General features: G+C 30.0%; 1 protein-coding gene across 1 annotated transcript in view; it reads left to right on the plus strand.

The window, feature by feature from the left end:
• Nucleotides 1-22769, plus strand: part of Octalpha2R (alpha2-adrenergic-like octopamine receptor) — a 634943-nt gene extending 612174 nt beyond the window's left edge. The window contains exon 3 of the mRNA XM_074114586.1: nt 8766-22769. Coding sequence (XP_073970687.1) covers nt 8766-9722 — 957 coding nt within the window. The 3' untranslated portion in view covers nt 9723-22769. The remainder of the gene's footprint in view (nt 1-8765) is intronic.
• Nucleotides 22770-23869: the final 1100 nt, after the last annotated feature.

Here is a 23869-nt window from a genome sequence, read left to right on the forward strand (position 1 = left end):
GATATAGAACGGCCATAATTTTACTGAATTTCATGACCCAAAAGATTTTCAACATTTTATATCTTCTACCTTTTTAGATCTGTGCACAAAATGACTATAGTTTATAATTGAGAAAAACAAAGTGTATAAGAGAAAAAAATTCCATACCAATACGTGGTTCACAGTGGTAGATATAGAACGGCCATAATTTTACAGAATTTCATGACCCAAAAATTTTCAACCCTTTATATCTTCTACCTTTTTAGATCTGTGCACAAAATAACTATAGTTTATAATTGAGAAAAACAAAGTGTATAAGAGAACAAAATTTCATACGAAAACGTGGTTCACAGTGGGAGATATAGAACGGCCATAATTTTACAGAATTTCATGACCCAAAAAATTTTCAACCCTTTATATCTTCTACCTTTTTAGATCTGTGCACAAAATAACTATAGTTTATAATTGAGCAAAACAAAGTGTATAAGAGAACAAAATTTCATACGAAAACGTGGTTCACAGTGGGAGATATAGAACGGCCATAATTTTACAGAATTTCATGACCCAAAAAATTTTCAACCCTTTATATCTTCTACCTTTTTAGATCTGTGCACAAAATAACTATAGTTTATAATTGAGAAAAACAAAGTGTATAAGAGAAAAAAAATCCATACCAATACGTGGTTCACAGTGGTAGATATAGAACGGCCATAATTTTACAGAATTTCATGACCCAAAAAATTTTCAACCCTTTATATCTTCTACCTTTTTAGATCTGTGCACAAAATAACTATAGTTTATAATTGAGAAAAACAAAGTGTATAAGAGAACAAAATTTCATACGAAAACGTGGTTCACAGTGGGAGATATAGAACGGCCATAATTTTACAGAATTTCATGACCCAAAAGATTTTCAACATTTTATATCTTCTACCTTTTTAGATCTGTGCACAAAATAACTATAGTTTATAATTGAGAAAAACAAAGTGTATAAGAGAAAAAAATTCCATACCAATACGTGGTTCACAGTGGTAGATATAGAACGGCCATAATTTTACAGAATTTCATGACCCAAAAAATTTTCAACCCTTTATATCTTCTACCTTTTTAGATCTGTGCTCAAAATAACTATAGTTTATAATTGAGAAAAACAAAGTGTATAAGAGAACAAAATTTCATACGAAAACGTGGTTCACAGTGGGAGATATAGAACGGCCATAATTTTACAGAATTTCATGACCCAAAAGATTTTCAACATTTTATATCTTCTACATTTTTAGATCTGTGCACAAAATAACTATAGTTTATAATTGAGAAAAACAAAGTGTATAAGAGAACAAAATTTCATACGAAAACGTGGTTCACAGTGGGAGATATAGAACGGCCATAATTTTACAGAATTTCATGACCCAAAAAATTTTCAACCCTTTATATCTTCTACCTTTTTAGATCTGTGCACAAAATAACTATAGTTTATAATTGAGAAAAACAAAGTGTATAAGAGAAAAAAATTCCATACCAATACGTGGTTCACAGTGGTAGATATAGAACGGCCATAATTTTACAGAATTTCATGACCCAAAAAATTTTCAACCCTTTATATCTTCTACCTTTTTAGATCTGTGCACAAAATAACTATAGTTTATAACTGAGAAAAACAAAGTGTATAAGAGAAAAAAATTTCTATACCAATACGTGGTTCACAGTGGTAGATATAGAACGGCCATAATTTTACAGAATTTCATGACCCAAAAAATTTTCAACCCTTTATATCTTCTACCTTTTTAGATCTGTGCACAAAATAACTATAGTTTATAATTGAGAAAAACAAAGTGTATAAGAGAACAAAATTTCATACGAAAACGTGGTTCACAGTGGGAGATATAGAACGGCCATAATTTTACAGAATTCCATGACCCAAAAGATTTTCAACATTTTATATCTTCTACCTTTTTAGATCTGTGCACAAAATAACTATAGTTTATAATTGAGAAAAACAAAGTGTATAAGAGAAAAAAATTCCATACCAATACGTGGTTCACAGTGGTAGATATAGAACGGCCATAATTTTACAGAATTTCATGACCCAAAAAATTTTCAACCCTTTATATCTTCTACCTTTTTAGATCTGTGCACAAAATAACTATAGTTTATAATTGAGAAAAACAAAGTGTATAAGAGAACAAAATTTCATACGAAAACGTGGTTCACAGTGGGAGATATAGAACGGCCATAATTTTACAGAATTTCATGACCCAAAAAATTTTCAACCCTTTATATCTTCTACCTTTTTAGATCTGTGCACAAAATAACTATAGTTTATAATTGAGAAAAACAAAGTGTATAAGAGAAAAAAATTCCATACCAATACGTGGTTCACAGTGGTAGATATAGAACGGCCATAATTTTACAGAATTTCATGACCCAAAAAATTTTCAACCCTTTATATCTTCTACCTTTTTAGATCTGTGCACAAAATAACTATAGTTTATAATTGAGAAAAACAAAGTGTATAAGAGAACAAAATTTCATACGAAAACGTGGTTCACAGTGGGAGATATAGAACGGCCATAATTTTACAGAATTTCATGACCCAAAAAATTTTCAACCCTTTATATCTTCTACCTTTTTAGATCTGTGCACAAAATAACTATAGTTTATAATTGAGAAAAACAAAGTGTATAAGAGAACAAAATTCCATACCAATACGTGGTTCACAGTGGTAGATATAGAACGGCCATAATTTTACAGAATTTCATGACCCAAAAAATTTTCAACCCTTTATATCTTCTACCTTTTTAAATCTGTGCACAAAATAACTATAGTTTATAATTGAGAAAAACAAAGTGTATAAGAGAACAAAATTTCATACGAAAACGTGGTTCACAGTGGGAGATATAGAACGGCCATAATTTTACAGAATTTCATGACCCAAAAAATTTTCAACCCTTTATATCTTCTACCTTTTTAGATCTGTGCACAAAATAACTATAGTTTATAATTGAGAAAAACAAAGTGTATAAGAGAAAAAAATTCCATAACAATACGTGGTTCACAGTGGGAGATATAGAACGGCCATAATTTTACAGAATTTCATGACCCAAAAAATTTTCAACCCTTTATATCTTCTACCTTTTTAGATCTGTGCACAAAATAACTATAGTTTATAATTGAGAAAAACAAAGTGTATAAGAGAAAAAAATTCCATACCAATACGTGGTTCACAGTGGTAGATATAGAACGGCCATAATTTTACAGAATTTCATGACCCAAAAAATTTTCAACCCTTTATATCTTCTACCTTTTTAGATCTGTGCACAAAATAACTATAGTTTATAATTGAGAAAAACAAAGTGTATAAGAGAACAAAATTTCATACGAAAACGTGGTTCACAGTGGGAGATATAGAACGGCCATAATTTTACAGAATTTCATGACCCAAAAAATTTTCAACCCTTTATATCTTCTACCTTTTTAGATCTGTGCACAAAATAACTATAGTTTATAATTGAGAAAAACAAAGTGTATAAGAGAAAAAAATTCCATACCAATACGTGGTTCACAGTGGTAGATATAGAACGGCCATAATTTTACAGAATTTCATGACCCAAAAAATTTTCAACCCTTTATATCTTCTACCTTTTTAGATCTGTGCACAAAATAACTATAGTTTATAATTGAGAAAAACAAAGTGTATAAGAGAAAAAAATTCCATACCAATACGTGGTTCACAGTGGTAGATATAGAACGGCCATAATTTTACAGAATTTCATGACCCAAAAAATTTTCAACCCTTTATATCTTCTACCTTTTTAGATCTGTGCACAAAATAACTATAGTTTATAATTGAGAAAAACAAAGTGTATAAGAGAACAAAATTACATACGAAAACGTGGTTCACAGTGGGAGATATAGAACGGCCATAATTTTACAGAATTTCATGACCCAAAAGATTTTCAACATTTTATATCTTCTACCTTTTTAGATCTGTGCACAAAATGACTATAGTTTATAATTGAGAAAAACAAAGTGTATAAGAGAAAAAAATTCCATACCAATACGTGGTTCACAGTGGTAGATATAGAACGGCCATAATTTTACAGAATTTCATGACCCAAAAATTTTCAACCCTTTATATCTTCTACCTTTTTAGATCTGTGCACAAAATAACTATAGTTTATAATTGAGAAAAACAAAGTGTATAAGAGAACAAAATTTCATACGAAAACGTGGTTCACAGTGGGAGATATAGAACGGCCATAATTTTACAGAATTTCATGACCCAAAAAATTTTCAACCCTTTATATCTTCTACCTTTTTAGATCTGTGCACAAAATAACTATAGTTTATAATTGAGCAAAACAAAGTGTATAAGAGAACAAAATTTCATACGAAAACGTGGTTCACAGTGGGAGATATAGAACGGCCATAATTTTACAGAATTTCATGACCCAAAAAATTTTCAACCCTTTATATCTTCTACCTTTTTAGATCTGTGCACAAAATAACTATAGTTTATAATTGAGAAAAACAAAGTGTATAAGAGAAAAAAAATCCATACCAATACGTGGTTCACAGTGGTAGATATAGAACGGCCATAATTTTACAGAATTTCATGACCCAAAAAATTTTCAACCCTTTATATCTTCTACCTTTTTAGATCTGTGCACAAAATAACTATAGTTTATAATTGAGAAAAACAAAGTGTATAAGAGAACAAAATTTCATACGAAAACGTGGTTCACAGTGGGAGATATAGAACGGCCATAATTTTACAGAATTTCATGACCCAAAAGATTTTCAACATTTTATATCTTCTACATTTTTAGATCTGTGCACAAAATAACTATAGTTTATAATTGAGAAAAACAAAGTGTATAAGAGAACAAAATTTCATACGAAAACGTGGTTCACAGTGGGAGATATAGAACGGCCATAATTTTACAGAATTTCATGACCCAAAAAATTTTCAACCCTTTATATCTTCTACCTTTTTAGATCTGTGCACAAAATAACTATAGTTTATAATTGAGAAAAACAAAGTGTATAAGAGAAAAAAATTCCATACCAATACGTGGTTCACAGTGGTAGATATAGAACGGCCATAATTTTACAGAATTTCATGACCCAAAAAATTTTCAACCCTTTATATCTTCTACCTTTTTAGATCTGTGCACAAAATAACTATAGTTTATAACTGAGAAAAACAAAGTGTATAAGAGAAAAAAATTTCTATACCAATACGTGGTTCACAGTGGTAGATATAGAACGGCCATAATTTTACAGAATTTCATGACCCAAAAAATTTTCAACCCTTTATATCTTCTACCTTTTTAGATCTGTGCACAAAATAACTATAGTTTATAATTGAGAAAAACAAAGTGTATAAGAGAACAAAATTTCATACGAAAACGTGGTTCACAGTGGGAGATATAGAACGGCCATAATTTTACAGAATTCCATGACCCAAAAGATTTTCAACATTTTATATCTTCTACCTTTTTAGATCTGTGCACAAAATAACTATAGTTTATAATTGAGAAAAACAAAGTGTATAAGAGAAAAAAATTCCATACCAATACGTGGTTCACAGTGGTAGATATAGAACGGCCATAATTTTACAGAATTTCATGACCCAAAAAATTTTCAACCCTTTATATCTTCTACCTTTTTAGATCTGTGCACAAAATAACTATAGTTTATAATTGAGAAAAACAAAGTGTATAAGAGAAAAAAATTCCATACCAATACGTGGTTCACAGTGGTAGATATAGAACGGCCATAATTTTACAGAATTTCATGACCCAAAAAATTTTCAACCCTTTATATTTTCTACCTTTTTAGATCTGTGCACAAAATAACTATAGTTTATAATTGAGAAAAACAAAGTGTATAAGAGAACAAAATTTCATACGAAAACGTGGTTCACAGTGGGAGATATAGAACGGCCATAATTTTACAGAATTTCATGACCCAAAAAATTTTCAACCCTTTATATCTTCTACCTTTTTAGATCTGTGCACAAAATAACTATAGTTTATAATTGAGAAAAACAAAGTGTATAAGAGAAAAAAATTCCATACCAATACGTGGTTCACAGTGGTAGATATAGAACGGCCATAATTTTACAGAATTTCATGACCCAAAAAATTTTCAACCCTTTATATCTTCTACCTTTTTAGATCTGTGCACAAAATAACTATAGTTTATAATTGAGAAAAACAAAGTGTATAAGAGAACAAAATTTCATACGAAAACGTGGTTCACAGTGGGAGATATAGAACGGCCATAATTTTACAGAATTTCATGACCCAAAAGATTTTCAACATTTTATATCTTCTACCTTTTTAGATCTGTGCACAAAATAACTATAGTTTATAATTGAGAAAAACAAAGTGTATAAGAGAAAAAAATTCCATACCAATACGTGGTTCACAGTGGTAGATATAGAACGGCCATAATTTTACAGAATTTCATGACCCAAAAAATTTTCAACCCTTTATATCTTCTACCTTTTTAGATCTGTGCACAAAATAACTATAGTTTATAATTGAGAAAAACAAAGTGTATAAGAGAACAAAATTCCATACCAATACGTGGTTCAAAGTGGGAGATATAGAACGGCCATAATTTTACAGAATTTCATGACCCAAAAGATTTTCAACATTTTATATCAGTGGTTCTTAACCTGTTCATAGACGCGGAACAGAATTATATGTATATATTTTTCTCGCGGAACACTAACATTAAATAATTTGAAAGTCGGTATTTAGCAAGAAATTAAAATTTAATTCAAATAAAAAAAAGGAACAATTTTTTGTTTTCGTATCTTTCCTAAGTTTCTAAATTTTAATACATTTAAAATTGAAATTTCGCGGAACACTTGGACCATATTCGCGGGACACCAGTGTTCCGCGGAACACCGGTTAAGAACCTCTGGTCTAGAGACTCATGAAGAAGTCCAAGTCTACAAAAATTAACCGAAAAGTGTTTATTGAAGACGCTTAGGAAAATGGTCTCGCCAAAACGTGGTTCGAACCATTGGTTAAAAAGCGATAAAAGTGGATGATTAAATTAGTTTTATTAACGATTAAATCTGAAATTTAATTGATTAAATAATTGTCATATGATTAAAATTACGATTAAATTCGCCGATTAAATTCTGATTAAAATTAAAAATAAATTTAATCAATTAAATTTAGAATTTAATTTTTTTTTTAATCAGTGCCCAACTCTGATAGAAGAGCATGTTTTCTAAAAAAGAAAACCACGCAAGAAAAATTGTCGTGAGGTAATTCATACGATATCTAATTATATCAGAAGTGAAGGCAAAAAAGAAAAAGGCAAAAAGACTTTGCCTTTAAACGATGAGTACTTTGGATATAAAGCTCATACACACGAGCCCGTGCACAGGCATACACACACGACATTCAACTTCTCTAAAGCCTTACTCTAGAGGTGGTAATTGTTTTGTAAACTCTGTTCACCCCCTTTAACCCAAACCCATTTTCCCTTTCGCCGTGCAAGACCATCCCTTTTAAAACCCTTCACTAGCCTTCCGGCTAACCTTAGCCGTCAACTCTAACCCAGAGAGGAAAACTTCTGGTGCTTCCCACCAAACCAAACAGATTAAACAAAAATTAAGCCCAGCCCAAAATTACGTTTCACTATTTTACATTTTATCCAAATCTAATTTATATTCATAGTGTTTCAAATGAAAAATGAAAATCTACCAAAGTAAAAAAAGGGAAATTAATTTGAGATTCTCCATTAATGTACAAAAACAATGTATTGTACAATACGCATACTTAAAAGAATTAATTAATTTAAATAAATATCTAGTTTTGTTCGTTGCAACAATGGGTAAAACAAGAAAGTGTTAATTACACGATAATTAGAAAAAAAGATTACATCTACATGATTATGTTGGTGAGATATAGATTTTTGGTACGGTATATGTAGCAACAACATGAACTAATTCTGAACAACGTTACCTGTAAACAATCAGTATTACTTCAAAAGCATTTTGTATCGTTTTGACCATTCCATAAGCTAGGTAGAGTAAACGTAAAAATTTACCTTGACTGAAACCTGCTTTGGCTTTGTCAGGTTGCAGAGACTGGCCTGCCTGTTGATTAAGGGCGTATTTAGAAGTGCCCTTACTGCCTAGGAATCACCAAGGGTGGTGTTCGTGTGGCTCCAAAAGACTGGATCTGGAGAGAACATGAAAAGAACTTGGTGATGTGTCCAGGGAGTCAAACACAGCAAGACTATGATGCCTTGGCTGTGTAAACAAAGAACTGAAGAGACTTTGTGCTTGCTTAGAAATCAGATTACTCTGATTACAGGCCTATTCACGGGGGCATGGTAGGTTCAGGAAGCAGTTCTGTTCAAAGGTGGGGGCTTATCAGCTTAGAACTGTTGTGTACAGATTGTGTCAGGATGTGGAGGAAACGGCCTCTCCCATTTGCTGTTCGATTACGTTGCAAACAAAAGAAGATGGCGCAAAAAGAACTAGTAGGGAAAGTCCTCAACCTCTTTAGTAGGGGAGGTTTCGTCTACTAGATCCAAAGGGAGAAGGCACAATAAGTCTCTTGTGGCTGCGGTGCCGTGGGGTGCAGGTCCTGTCCCGGCTATTTTAAACTTAAATTTAAAAACTCCTTTCCAGAATTAGCGAACAGATAGTCTATGAATTAATCAAATTGCATGCAAATTTAAATTTTATTAACATTTTTTGTCTGAAAAATGGATTAACAAAAAATGTTTTGTTTGTTTCTTTGTTACAGTTAAGCAAAGACATTGGCTATGTATTATACTCAGCATTGGGATCATTCTACATACCCAGCTGCATCATGGTCTTCGTCTACATCAGGATCTATTATGCGGCAAAAGCACGTGCTAGAAGAGGTATAAGAAAAGCTGTCGCTCGACCACGGCCAGCCGAGAAAGTGACATCATTCTCTAAAAAAGAACCACTCACAAGCCCAGTAGATCGTAATTCAAATAATTCACCAGTAGCCGTAACCGTTGAAAAACCAGTAATACCAGTAGTTACTTGTGATTTCGCTTCAGATATATCAACATCAGATAATATTGAACAACCTGATCCAACAGCGCCGAAGGATACACTAAATGTATCCAAATTGCCTACGTGTTCATTAACTCCGAATGTAACATTTAAAGGTAGTACTTTATCAGTGAATGGTGATCTAGCAGCCATGTCAAGATGTCGTGCCCCGTCCGTGGGCATTGATGTGGATATGGTGTCCGAATTTGATCCAAGTTCATCAGACTCTGGTGTAGTCAGCCGTTGTGCCGTTGTAAAACCATTAAAACTAAGATTATGTAAGCCAATATTTGGTAGGAAAAGTTCTAAAGCAAAACGTGAAGTTATCGATATGGGTAGGGTAATTTCAACGACTGGTTCACAAGAGATACCACAAGAGATACCAAAGGTACAAAAACCACGTGATCCGGAACGTGAAAAAAGACGTTTAGCGCGTAAAAAAGAGAAACGTGCAACATTAATACTTGGTTTGATTATGGGTTCATTTATAGCATGTTGGTTACCATTTTTCTTTTTATATATACTAACGGCTATATGTTCAGCATGCCAGATACCAGATTTTGCATTTGCTGTTGCATTTTGGTTAGGTTATATGAATTCAGCATTAAATCCAGTTATATACACAATATTTAATAAAGATTTTAGAAGGGCATTCCGTCGAATATTGTTTAAATGATGCCTGCCCTTAGACACGTTAAATGTGCAACGATAAAAGTATCCCTTTATTTTAGTTTTATTATTTTATTAAAAAAGAAATAATTATACTGTGATAAATAAAATTTTAAAAAACAAAACTTAGAAATACTTGAAGCACCTCCACAAAAAGAAATCCATTTTGCACTTACTATTCAAACTAGAAACGTCACAAAACGATGTGGCACTAACATTTTCACACTTCTCCCCCACCTTTAAAGAAACTTTAACGTGTCTCGAGAACTATTTTCCAATCAAATCAAATTGGAAAACAAAAAAATTATGAAAAACAAAACAAAAAAAGTGTAACTGTGATATTTTTAATGCATGCATATTTTTTAATTATTACATTTGTATATTTTAATAAATGAAATGAAAAATAATAATAAATAATAAAGAAATTTTACAATTAAAATAACTTATCTAAGAACAATAATTCTTTTATTTATATTTTTTGAAAAGAAAATCCCAAAATATTTAAAAATATTCGTCTCTCCAAAGGAAAAAAAGATTATTGAGTAGCAAATTTAACCAAAACAAATTGCGATGCACTGTTGTGATTTGAATTTGAAATAAAAGTATATATATATATAAATTTAAATTTTATCTATTTATATATATTTAAAAGAAAAGAAAAAGTACAGTTCTCTGTAGCAGTGCGTGAATCTTTGTAGAATTGATAAGATTTATTAAAAAAAAAAAAAAAATTATTATAATTAGAATATTGTAAAATAAGTTTTTAGCGAAAAAAAAAAGAATCAAAAACATAATTATGTAATTACAGAAAAAATTGTGAAAGATTTTCCAACTGCATTGTAGAAGTATTTAAATAAAAGTTTTTCCCCCACCTTAGAATGTAATAAAATAAAAGAATTCATCAATTGCTAGAACAATCAATTTGGACAACAAATTTTAATAAAGTAATGATAATATTTATAGTTCATTTTCTTAATAATAAGTAAACTTACTTTGTTGTGGTTTAAGAGAATAGAGCAGATGTCTAGTTTTTTAGAAAAGATAAAAAAAAAGGTGTGTTCAATCTGTATTTTCTCTTTTCTCAACAGAAAGTGGAACAGAAAGATGAAAAAATTGTGAAAGCCAATTTTTATCTCATACAATTTAAATTTTGATAAATATTTCTTATTAAGTAGAAATTTCTAAAATAGTCCTGAACATTTCCAAGAGGTTTTTCACCGTTCGCAAGTCTTCCTTTTTAAATGGCCGCCCGGTGCCGGTGAACGGTGATAAAATTGTAAGAAGAAAAAGTCACAATATTGTCTAGGAAAAAAAAAGTTACAATCCCATTGTAGAGGTCGGTAAAAAGTTATAATCCCATTGTAGAGGTCGGTAAAAGGTTACAATTCCATTGTAGAGGTTGGTAAAAAGTTACAATTCCATTGTAGAGGTTGGTAAAAAGTTACAATTCCATTGTAGAGGTTGGTAAAAAGTTACAATTCCATTGTAGAGGTTGGTAAAAAGTTACAATCCCATTGTAGAGGTCAGTAAAAAGTTACAATCCCATTGTAGAGGTCGGTAAAAAGTTGCAATCTCATTGTAGAGGTCGGTAAAAAGTTACAATTCCATTGTAGAGGTTGGTAAAAAGTTACAATCCCATTGTAGAGGTCGGTAAAAAGTTACAATTCCATTGTAGAGGTTGGTAAAAAGTTACAATTCCATTGTAGAGGTTGGTAAAAAGTTACAATTCCATTATAAAGGTTGGTAAAAAGTTACAATCCCATTGTAGAGGTCAGTAAAAAGTTACAATCCCATTGTAGAGGTCGGTAAAAAGTTGCAATCTCATTGTAGAGGTCAGTAAAAAGTTACAATCCCATTGAAGAGTTCGGTAAAAAGTTACAATCCCATTGTAGAGGTCGGTAAAAAGTTACAATATTGGCTTCGAAAAAAGTTACAATTCCTTTGAAGTAGCCGGTAAAAAACAACTAAATAAAAAATAAAATTTTGGCTACATAAAGAATGATTTTCTCATAACATACAGAAGAGAAAAAAAAATGAGTAAACAATTTCTCTTACTGCTTAAATTTAAAATTAATTAAAAATTAAATTTACTGAAATTTCTATAGAAAAAATTGCTAGAAATCGCCATTACAAGTGGCATTTCAGTTCAATTTAATTTACTTCGAATTTGGATATTACTAATATTCGTGTATTTAACCCCCCATTTCATTAAAATTGTGACCTTTTAGATTACTGACTTCTACTTAAAAAGAAAAAATTCAAAACCACGTAGTTTGAAATGGTGAGTACATAGATTAGAGAGTGAACTCGAAACTCTGAAAAAAAAAAACAAAAAAAAAAACATGTTCTTCAATTCTCTGTAATCTCATCAGTACTCAAAGAACCCTATTCTAAAACAGCTATACAAATCAAAATAAAGGAGATCTAAAAACTTGATGCTTGTCTTTTTTTTGATGTAACTTTTTTTGGATTTATCTAGACAATTGCTCTATTTTCTAAGGACATCATTTTTTTTATTCTTCTCATTTCCTTTTTAAATTTCTATTTAATCACTTTTTAAAAAATATTTTACAAACCAAAATAAAGTTAAAATTTTATGACAAGTTGAAAATTTAAACGCCGTTAGTATAGTTATTTTTATTTTTCATTTTTTGTTTTGTTTTTCATTTATTAGTTCATATTTTTCATGAAAAAGTTGAACAGCAACACCAAAATAGAAAAATTATATTTTCCTGTATTTTTTTAAAGAAAAGAACTTAGCAAATGGAAAAAAATTAACTTAGAGGTAGTAAATTAATAATTCTGAGGTGCATTTATGTTTAATCCTTTCTTTCCGAAATTAATGCAATTTTAATGGAGAAATGAAACGAGAGATATATTGCAGTAAATCTGCTCTTTTGAAAGTAAAGTTAATATGGCTGAATTAGGAGAATTTTTAGGTTTAAATCAGATAATGATTGAATGTTTTTTTTTTTTACGACTACAGTTACTTTTTTTTCACAATGGATTTACACTCACTTCAATAGATCTCTAAGGCCAATTCCGCCATTAAGCGTCGAGGAAGGATTCTGCGGAAGTTGAAGGGTTGAGGGCTAATGAAAGGATTAGGGTGGAGATCTAGTAGGCTGTGAAATTGGAGGTAGCTTAGGTCTTGATTAGATCGGTTACAAAATGGATGTAAAGGAGGTCCCAGTTTGAATGATTTATTAAGAGGTTTGAATTGTATAGTAAGGTGCATTAAGGAGTAAGATTTTTTGATTGCAATCTTTGCATCCATTTTAAAATTTGAATGTTTGGTACATGTCTCTTTCTGCTCTATATGTCCATATCAGTTTTTATAAATTTTTTGGGTTTGTTAGCCATTTCGTTGTGCATTTTTTTTTTTTTTCAGATCCTGAAATCCTTCTTAGTATGAGCACAATGAGATGAGATGAGCGACTAGTACTCTATTGCCTCTCCATGTCTTCTCTCCCAAAAACAGTTCTTAAAAAAACTCCCAATCAAGCGTATATTTTCTTAAAATTGGGGATGTTCTTCTTTTTTGATTAAATCTAATCGTGTAAATTACCTAATAGCTTCACGCAAACAAAATTCACCCTTGATAATCCCTAACTTTTTAATTAATTAAAATTAACTTTGTTTACCAAAAAAAAATTACTGTTTTATATTTTATTGGGTGTTTTAATCAGTTGTAAGTTTACTTTTGAAATGTGATAAACTTGTTTTATGTTAATTACAAATAAATCTTCAGAGATTTATCTTATTTTATTTTCGAAAGTAATCATAACAAAAGTTAAATGTATGCTTTTATAAACATATATGAAACAAAGTTTGTATTAAGTTGAAACGAGTCAGAAGGTTGGCAAACTTTATACAAATCTATGATGGAAGTTGTATTAAAAGTGTTTTTGCTATAGAGTAAATATTTGTTCAAATAGTGAACTATTAATGGCAACTAGAATCCTTCATCTTTATTCTAACTTTCTAAAGAACTGATGAAGAAAAACGTTAAGTTATGTTGTAAGATGTTATTCACCTGTTTTATCTGCCATTTTGTCTTTTGCTGTTGGAGTCTTCAATGAGTCAACAAAAAATGCAAAGCCATTGTTTTTTCGTTTCGTTGTCAGTGTGCTGTTTCTCATCCTGGAAAAGCCTTCCTCTAACTACTAATCCTGAAAAAGTTTTTCAGCATCCTTTTAAGACGTTTTAGACGTTGATTAGTATTTCTTCTAAATCGTGATAGGCCATCTAAGGAGCTTCGGTTTCCCTTGAAAAGAATATCCATGGACAACCAAATGGACACGAACCTAGGACTTCCCTCTTCTTTGAGATCTGAGAGCAAATCCTTTCATCATCCTATTCCCTTGCCTCCCAACCGGGATCTTCTTGTACATTCATCGTCCTTGTCCAAGGCTTTCACATCCAACAGGAAATATTTAAAGAATATTTATTTTGGTTTGTAGCTCCTTGATTATTCTTTAAACAATACACAAATCCTTACCGTCGTTTTGGAATTGTTAATTCTCATTCTAAGACTTTTAAACAATTTTAGACAACGTATCTATTAGTTCAAATACAAATCATTAACATAAATAACTATACTGATGGACAAAATTAACGCATCACCCTTATTTTTTTTATTATTTCCAATTTGTTCAAATTTTGGACTTTCAAAATATTGTTGGCTGAAAAAATAAGCCATTTGTAACTACGGCCATCTGAAGAATTTAGGCCTATTCTCACCTCATCTGTAAAGAGAACTCTCTTCCAGTTGTCTAAAGTCCAATTCACATGTTCACGTGTAAACTGAAGCCTGGTCATTTTGTGAACTGTGGTAAGGAGAGGGCCACGAGCAGGATGTCGGGCTCTAAGGTTACTTGCATTAAGTCTTCTTCTAACTGTCCTACTGGAGATGGAAACATTTCGGACTTGCCTTATGAGACTTTTTATCTCATTTCCCGTTATACTCCTGTTTCGCAAAGCCAGGTGCCGGATGTACCTATCGTCTCTCTCTCTCTCTCTCTCTGCTGTACATCTCTTCTTGAATGACCTCTTGTCTCTCTAAATCGCTTTAGACAAGTGATGTACGACAAAAACAAAAGCGGAAGATAATTTATTTAATTTTAACTAAACAAAAACTGAGTGGTGCGCTAATTTTGTCCATCAGTATATTTTGAAAACGATGAAATTTCAAAACTAATTAAGTAATAATTTTATGGTATTTTTATGACTAGTATGAACAAAAGTTTCCGTTTAGTATTAAAAAACTATACCATTTTCTGTGGGCTCATGACAAAAATTTAGTCTTTTCATTTTTTAAGACTAATTCTCACGTATAAACCAAATTTAATAATATTTCATTTATGAGTGATCGTTAAATAATGAAGTAAAAGCATTATTTAAATATTTTTTCACCATTAACACTGAACCGTTAATAAAAGTTCCATTTTTTATCCCAAGTTTAAAATTATTAATTTTGTTTTTCATCATTTTTTAAACCAACAGCTGAAGTTTCTTTTAAAAAAACAAAAACTCTCAATGGTATAAAAAAAGAAAAAGGAAATTCTAGTTTTAGCGGGTTCCAGTTTCAACTTGATAAAACAGAAGTTTGCTCCTCCCTCAAGTACCAAAGTAAAAACAAAATTGTACCCAAAGAACAACAAAATATTTTTCCATCCAATTCTGTTTGTTTTTTAGATAGTCCCCAGTTAGTCCCTTAGGTGCTCTGCTGAGTAATATTAACCAAACGCAATGCTCAAATAGTTATTTACTCCAAATACACCATAGTCTTTTTTTTGTAATGTACTTAGTTTTTGTAGCTACTATATCCAAGATATCAGAAATCATTTCTAGCTAATCCATTGATCTATTAAATTGGGTCATCAATGATTTTGCGGGGATCAGTAAGTCACAGGAATAGATAGAAAAAGTCACAGTTTTAATTAGGGAAAGTGAGCCAACAAAAAAGTCACACAAATAATAAATAATTATCTATATAAATAAAAATGTAAATGTTCGTTTGTTCAAAATCTTAAATCTCCCAAAGTTCTTCACCGATTTCTTTGAAATTTGGACATAACGTTGAATTTGAATGCGGGCGTGTTTTTACGAGTACACATACCTATGATGTAGAAGTCATATCTGTAACAGATAAAAACATGCCTTTAACCAGTTAAGCGTGGAATTTAGTTTAAAAAAAAAAAAAAAACCCACAGTGTGCGGAATTAAAATCAGACAATGACGTGGTATACACGTCGAACGCAGCGGCAAAACAACCAAAAGTTTACAATAGTCATAATACAGTCACTGCAAGCAACTTTTTCTGCAATTTCTGGGTGGCTTGAGATTACCAGAGCATTCTGTGCTCATTCAAAAAAAATCTTGCACCGGCTTCACGTTATGCATTGCTCCTAGTTAACTAGGGACGCAAGAGCTTTGAACAAAGAAGAAAAGTGCTTTGAATTCTCCGTGCAAAATGAAATCATGCTCGTACCGAGGTCTGAATCTCTATCTAAAAGGTAAAAACGGGGCATTGCACAAGGGTTGAGAGCTTCTATTTTGTGTGCGTAATTCTCCAATCTCTAATGCGGAGACCAAACATGTACCAACCACTTATCATTTGGCTGACTTCCATCGCAGTTCTATTGGTAAGATAAAGGAAACATCCCACCAGATAATATTCTTATTGTATTTCATTAAAATTTCGAGTTGTTATAGTTAATGGTAATTTTACATTTTTTCACAACGAGTATACACGCCGAACGTACCGTAACAAAAGATTTGGTTTGACGTGTATACACGTTAAAGCAACCAACGCTATAAACTAAATCGCGAACAATTTGCTGTTGCTTAGCTGGGGTATTTGAGCCACAGCAAAGCGTGGCAGGGTTTTATACAGTTAGTTTAAAATATGAATTTTGGCAATGTAAAGAAAGATAACAAAATATTCATGATTTTTGTGATTGATTAGCCATTGTTGCGAGAAAAAAAACACGCGATTTTCTGGCATTGCGTGAAATTTTCTTTAAATTTACCTACTAGATCTTTTTATATGTCATGATGATCATTTATTCAAAATAATGTGATCATTATTAAATAGGTTAATTATACCGCTTATTACATTTAGGTGCAATTCTTTAAGAAGAGCTAAAAGTTTTCCTTTAGATCTACTAAAAAAATAAAGAATCTTGCTGTAAATATGTTCTAAATACAAATTATAGATCTAAAAGTAGGCCAAGGGTGAACAAATTTTAAAGGAAATCGTTGGAATTATTTTGGAGAAAAATTTAGCCTTCTATTTTATAAAAAAAAAGGCTGATTTTCGGTTTACTTATTTTGTGGTACGTTTTAATGCGGTTTGTAAAAAAAAATAATAGCGATTACATTGAACGCCAGAGAGTTAATTGTACAAGATAAGGATGGAAAGGTAACGGAGTTAACTGCCGAAGATATAGGAGGCTAGGTTTTGTCCTGCACATTCATTCTGTGACTTTCTTTTACCCGGATTTGATTTTACCAATAATTATTAATACCTTCAGTTTCAAATTTTAATTATTTTGTAAATATTAAAAGTAAATGAAATAAATTTCAGTTAAATTTAATTAAAAAAAGCTTTCTTTAAATTAATATTTTATTTTTTTTAGTAAAAATACGTTTTCAAAATATTTTTGACAACGTCATTACGGTAATAGCTTTAAACAAAATTGTAGCTAATGATGTACGTAAAAAAAATAAACAACAAAAGAAATTCTTTTAGCGAATTGTATTGAACAAATTCATTCTTAAAAGTATTAGTTTGAAGTTAAAAAATAGTTATTTATTTAACAAGTGTGGAAAGTAGTACTTTTCCTCACGCGAGGCAGGGTTTGCAAGTGCAAATTGCTGAGTGTGAGGAAAATACTTTACACTCGAGTTAAATATTATATTTTTTCTGCAACCATTAGATTTATTAACTAAAAAAATTAAAAATTTCATTTTTACAGTCTACAAAAAGTAATTTATTTATTATAAACATTTATTGTTATATTACAATTATTTACATTACTTACGTATTTACATTACTTATTACATTTTCTGCTGTTTCTTTTATTGATGGAGGAGTGTTTTCTAAACAGGAATCACTAGAATCCATTTTAAATTTCTATAAGGTAACACTATAACCTTTTTAACTGTTATAATTAAAAATATCTAATTATTTATTAAAGTATTATTTCTATTTCTATATTCCTTTCAATTTTTATTTTATTTTTTTAATATTCGTTTTTTAATTATTTATTTACGTTAAATAAGCTTATTAAAGTTTTACAGAAAATATTTATGTTAAAAACAAAACTGCTTATATCAAGGAAGCACAATAAAGTTTTTCCACTCACTAGTGGGGAAAGTGACACTAATGGGAATTTTTCCCCACTAGTGTGGGAAGTTGTGCATTATACAGCTGATTTTAATTGAGTAATGAGAACTTCCCTACATGGTTGCAGAAAAAATGAATTTCAAGTTTTAGATTTCTGATAAAAGAATGACTAGTGAAACTTATAGAGGATAAATTTCTGTATTATATATACCTAAATTTATTTTCAAATAAAATACGATTTGCCAATTAGATACATTGTTTTAGACAAATATTGAAATTGAAAAATGGCTGAATCTTTAATCTAATATTTAAAAAAAAAAACACTCTTGAACTATCTGCTTTAAAAATAGCGCTTTAAGGTTGTGTAAAATCCATTTTAAGTCATGGCGCAAAAAAAAAAAACTTCTTTAAAATAAGAGGATCCAAAGAATAAAATTTTATTATAACCGTTTGGACATAGTTTTGAAATGGAAAAGGCGTAATGGGTGCTCCTGTGAAATAACAAACAAATGTTTACCAACTCATGATGTAATTAAATTGAATCGGAATTGAATTGGAATTGAAGTGATGATGGAATTAAAATTAAATTGGAGATGATTTTTTTTTTTGTATCTTTTATAGCAGTAAAAGTTCACAAATTTAAAAGCTTTTTAGAAAATGAATTTATTTTTTCATTTACAAATAACTTTTTACAAATCGAGAAAACTGTTAAAAAGAGTAAAAATACCAAAGAAATATATTTTGAAATACTTTATAAGTTTTAGAGCTCATAAGTTTTGAAACTATTCCTGTAGTTTGTTTTTAAAATTATATCGTGCTCATTCATTTATTGGGTACATTTAATGAATTTTCTCTTTAAGTGCTAGGGAAAATAATTTAGAGTTTTCATTTTTTCAGTACAAGCAGCTACAAAATAGAAAATTCCTATTTGCTTAGCTATGCAATTTTGTTTGTAAAGAAGTGATTATTTTGGGTGAAATAATTACAGTTTCTGTGCTATCTTCGATTTTTTTTTAACCTTTTACTTGTGGCCAAGTCGCTAAGGGTACGTTCACAACGGAGCTGTGAGTATAGATGATAGCGGAGATGATAGCAGTGATGCATCAGCGCTTATAGAATAACCTAGTACATTCTTATGTGAGCGTGCACAACGAAGCTGCGACTAGTGACTCATACTCGCTGCTATAAACGAGCATAGATGATAGAATTGAATTTTTCATTTTTCTGCTAGCTGAACTCCAGTATCGGAGCTTCAAAATGGACGTCGAAAGATTATTTAGTGCTGTCTTTACTCATTATTTTATTATTTACTTTTAAACAATATTTTGTTTTTTAAATCGTGCTTACATTTATTTTCATGTGTATTTATCAATTTTTCCAAAGTTTTCTTAATTTTGACCTTATTTTTTCTAAAATTTAGTCGAATGTGGTTGGACCCATCCTCACATATTCAAAAAAACGATCCGGATAATTTCTAAGTTCCTTATATAAATAGTGAAATTCGCCCAAAGTACTTCGTTTTTTATTTATGGTATGTACATGATATTTTCTAAAGCGTTTTTTCTTTAAAATATACCATTTCGTGGCTGCTGAACATAAAAACTCTTCTTCACTACTCGGGCATGTTGCATGTATCACAGCTCCGTTGTGCACACTAATCAGCGATTATATTTTATTCTATCAGTTATCATCTCTGCTAGCATCTACTCACAGCTTCGTTGTAAACGTACCCTAAATCTTCTCAAAGAACGAGCTAAAATTTAGAAAAATATTATTATTATTAGAATAGATAGCGTAAAACTCAAAAACCAGATAAATGTAAGATCGGAATTTATTATTTAAAAAAAAACATTGAGGGATATAAACTTAGTTTTTGTGAGGACTAACTGTGCAACTTTTTTTTTCAAGTTTTTCAGAAATTTTCCCATTTCCCATTTTATATTGAACTGTGAAAAACTAACTTTTCCGTAACTTTGCAAATATAATTGAGAGAAAAGATTAATAAGCTTTCTGTTTGTAATTGCCTAGGTTTTCTTTTTGCCTAGAAATTGGGCCCAACTTCATGTTATCTCCTTTTTTTGATTACATAAATTTAAATTACACTTTACATAGGGTGCGTTCCACTTGGCGACCACAACGACCAAAACATACTTTCAGGCGTTCCACTTGGCGACCGCGGTCGTTGTGGTCGTGGCGAAAACGTCACTAATGACGTCACTATTTTCGCTCACACAACGACCACAACGCCCCACCTTCATAGCTGGGTCAAAGTGGGCGTTCAGAGTTGGCGCAATTTTTAAAACAAAATATGGCGACCGAAAAAATTATCTCATGTAAATGAAAGTATTATTTCATGTAAATAATAGAATGTGTTTCTCGAAAGTCTACAAAAAATAAATAAATAAATAATTACTTATCCCTTTACACACTAAATCACTGAATAACAAAATCATTTACCTGAAATAACTTTTAAATTCTTCATTTGAATAAAGATCAATTACTCTGATAGCTAATAATACGTGGCCTAAGTTTTCGCTTTTTATCATTGCGATTTTGTAAAATTACATTCCACTCTAATCGGAACTAGATAAAGAACTTTCTAAAGCATTATTAATAAATATCCAACTGTTGCCACAAAAGACATTTTAATTTTATTTAAACGTAAATTTTATAAATACTCCACTAAAATGTAATATAAAAAATTGAATTATATATATTCTTTTAATATAAGTCAACTTTACCAATAATTAATAAAGTTTATTATAACTGCTTATAAATGGGGTTTAAATTAAAAAATAACCTCTTCAAGCTTCTAACTTATTTTCGAGGCCGCCATATGTAATGTTTACATGAACGGTTAAAACGCCCACAGTCCGTTCCACTTGGGTTTTCGATCGCAACGCTCGCAAGCAAGTGGATCGGGCAAAATCGCGGTCGTGGTCGTGGTCGTTGTGGTCGCCAAGTGGAACGCACCCATAGAGTTAGAAAATAACTGTAAAATTAACCTTAAAGTTTAACTATTGGCAGCCATAGAAAAAGTCTACAAGTTAACTTAGTTTTTGACCGACTATTATGTAAAATAAATGTTAGAAGTGTAATTTAAATTTAGTAATAACAATCTTCTAGTCTTGAGGTTAAAAGCGAAGTAAAAAAAAAAACAAGTAAAAAATAACTGAAACAACAATAATTTTTCTTCCCAACTTAAAATTTGAAAATAAAGAGATTTTTTGCTTCTTCTAGACGCTTCTCTTTCAGCTAAATGTCCGATAGTAAACATTGCTTTAAACGGATAAACATTTTCCAGCAGGCCAGCGGTGTACTGAAATAAGTTATTGGAAATTTTGAAAAACATTAAAATAATAATAATAAAGTGCATATTCATTTTCTTCGTAAGTAAAAAGGCTTTTAGAAAAGTGTTAAAAAGTTTTATTATTGTGGGACCAAATTAAAAAAAGTAGAATAAATAAAATTGCAGTAAAAAATGATTATTCCTGAATTTCTTATTCATTCAATTTAACTAACAGGATACTTAAATCCAAACAAAGAGTAGATTAACAATATCTTTACGCCTGCTGGAACTTAATGCAATTTATGAGCTAAAAGCTTGGATAAATTTATTTAATAATCATTACCGCTTTGTGAGTTTTCTATTTATTTTTATTGTATCTATCTGCAGAAAGTTTGCATTTAGTTTTTAAAAAAACCGCTTCAGAATTGTTCAGCGCTGCTGTTGCAACTGTATAAATAATAAAATACTGTTAGTTCAACATTTTTCTTATTAAATCATACTTAGCTTGAATTTCCAGTAACTTCATTTAAAGTATTAGTTGAAGAGTTAAAAATGAAGCAAATTAAAGTAAGAGAAGATAATGGGCAGAGATTTGAGTCTTCAGTTGTATTTAAAAACTCGTTTCTTTTGCTCTTAAAATGGACTTTGGGCCGTATAAAAGAGCTATAAAAAGGAAAATAAAGAGATAAAGGCTAATTTCGGCAGTTTAGGATGTTGTACGGATTTTGAATTCCATACGGATGAGTTAAACGGAATCTATTTCGTGGGGGAGCAGAATCCAGATGAGTCTCAATAATAATAAGATAAAAAATCAGCACACTTAGAGCACTGGATTTCCTTCCGGAGATCCTGGGTTCGAATCCAGCTGCAGACTCTTAAAAACCAATTACCATCATTTTTTTTTTATAGACATCATTGACAATTTCTTTTAAAGAACATGGCTTTTTATGTTGAAGTATTTTTTTTGTTTTGCTTTAATAATTTGTTTATTTTCAATTATTTTATTTATAGAGAAACGGCTGAAAATAAAATCAGACGACGAAAACGGGCATATTTCCTCTGCATTTATTAATTAGACAGAAAATAAATTTTAAAAAAAGAAGAAGATAATTGTATATAATTGCTGATATTTATTTTGTAAAAATAATAATAAATTAATAAATTAGTAAGCGCCCGCATTTTGTCGTTATTTTTTCCATTTAAATGTTATTTACTTTCCAACAAGTCATAAAATTTTATCAGGGGTCCATAAAAATTTAAAAAAAAATAAATAAAATTAAAGCAAAAGTTAAAAAAAGATGAAAACAATTAAAAAAATAATTATTTTTCTCGAAATTTGAAATTTAAAAAGTAATAAAATAAATTAATTTGAAATAATACAAAAAAAAAAAATAATAATTAAATAAAAACTATTGCCTTATTGTGTAAATTAATAAAAACACTATTCTTAACTATGTATAGAATGCAGTAAACAAAAAAATTAAATTAACAACAAAACAAAAGAAATTAGTAATTTGTAATTAATAACAAAATTAAAAATTATATAAATAAATGAAAACAATTTATATAATATAGAAAAGAGTAAAAAATAATTGTATTTCTTGTGGTGTCTCTATTGTAAATACGATTATATAAATAAATAAATTATGTGTTTCATTATATATACATAAATAATTATAAAAATAAATAATGTATTAGTAATTAATTTATAATTATATATATACATAATATAAACAGTATTTAATCTACATTAAAGTGTACATAGGGGTTGTCTTCCACATAAAAAAAAAATTAATTTAAAAAAAAATTAATTTTTAATTGGTTTATTTAAATTATATATTTTATGGTTAAATTAAATTGCAAATAAAAGCTTTTCTGTCAATCTTAAAAATTAAAGTAGCTTAAAGTATGTTGAGGTACTTCTTATTTCCTAGAATGATTTTTTTCCCTTAATTTTCTTTAATTTGGTTTTCCTCAAACGTGTTTAATTCTGATTTTTTTGGGGTGAAAAAGCTTAACCGCTTTTCTTTTCTTCTTTTTTTTTTTTTTTAGGATTCTCTAAAGAGATATTTTCCTTGGAAAATATTTTTATTAATAAAGTTTTAGTATTATTTATGGCGTGGTTTACCATAATGTTTATTTATGCTAACCTCAAACATAAATACACACATAAATTTGTAAAATTCAAGAGGCTTCAAAAATAAATATATTTTATATATCTGTAGGACCGCAATTCCTTCCTATTGCTTGACAATTGGACAACAACTTTCAAGCAGAATTCAACGTATTTTAAGCTTTTACAATTTTTATGGCTTTTTTTGATTGAGTCGTTTATTGTGAATCATCAAATTGTTAATTATTTAAATGTCTCGTAGTTTCAGAATAATATTTTTTCTTTTAATTATTAAAATCGCTTACAAAATTCAAGCACTCCTTTATAATCTTATTATATTAAAACCTGCGTTATCAGCACAATACAGAAAGCTGTAAAGACTATTATAGACAACAAATC

This window comes from Rhodnius prolixus, unplaced genomic scaffold (assembly GCF_049639745.1).
Source record: "Rhodnius prolixus isolate KJV_2025 unplaced genomic scaffold, Rpr scaffold_7, whole genome shotgun sequence".
In the NCBI taxonomy this organism is placed as follows: Eukaryota; Metazoa; Arthropoda; class Insecta; order Hemiptera; family Reduviidae; genus Rhodnius; species Rhodnius prolixus.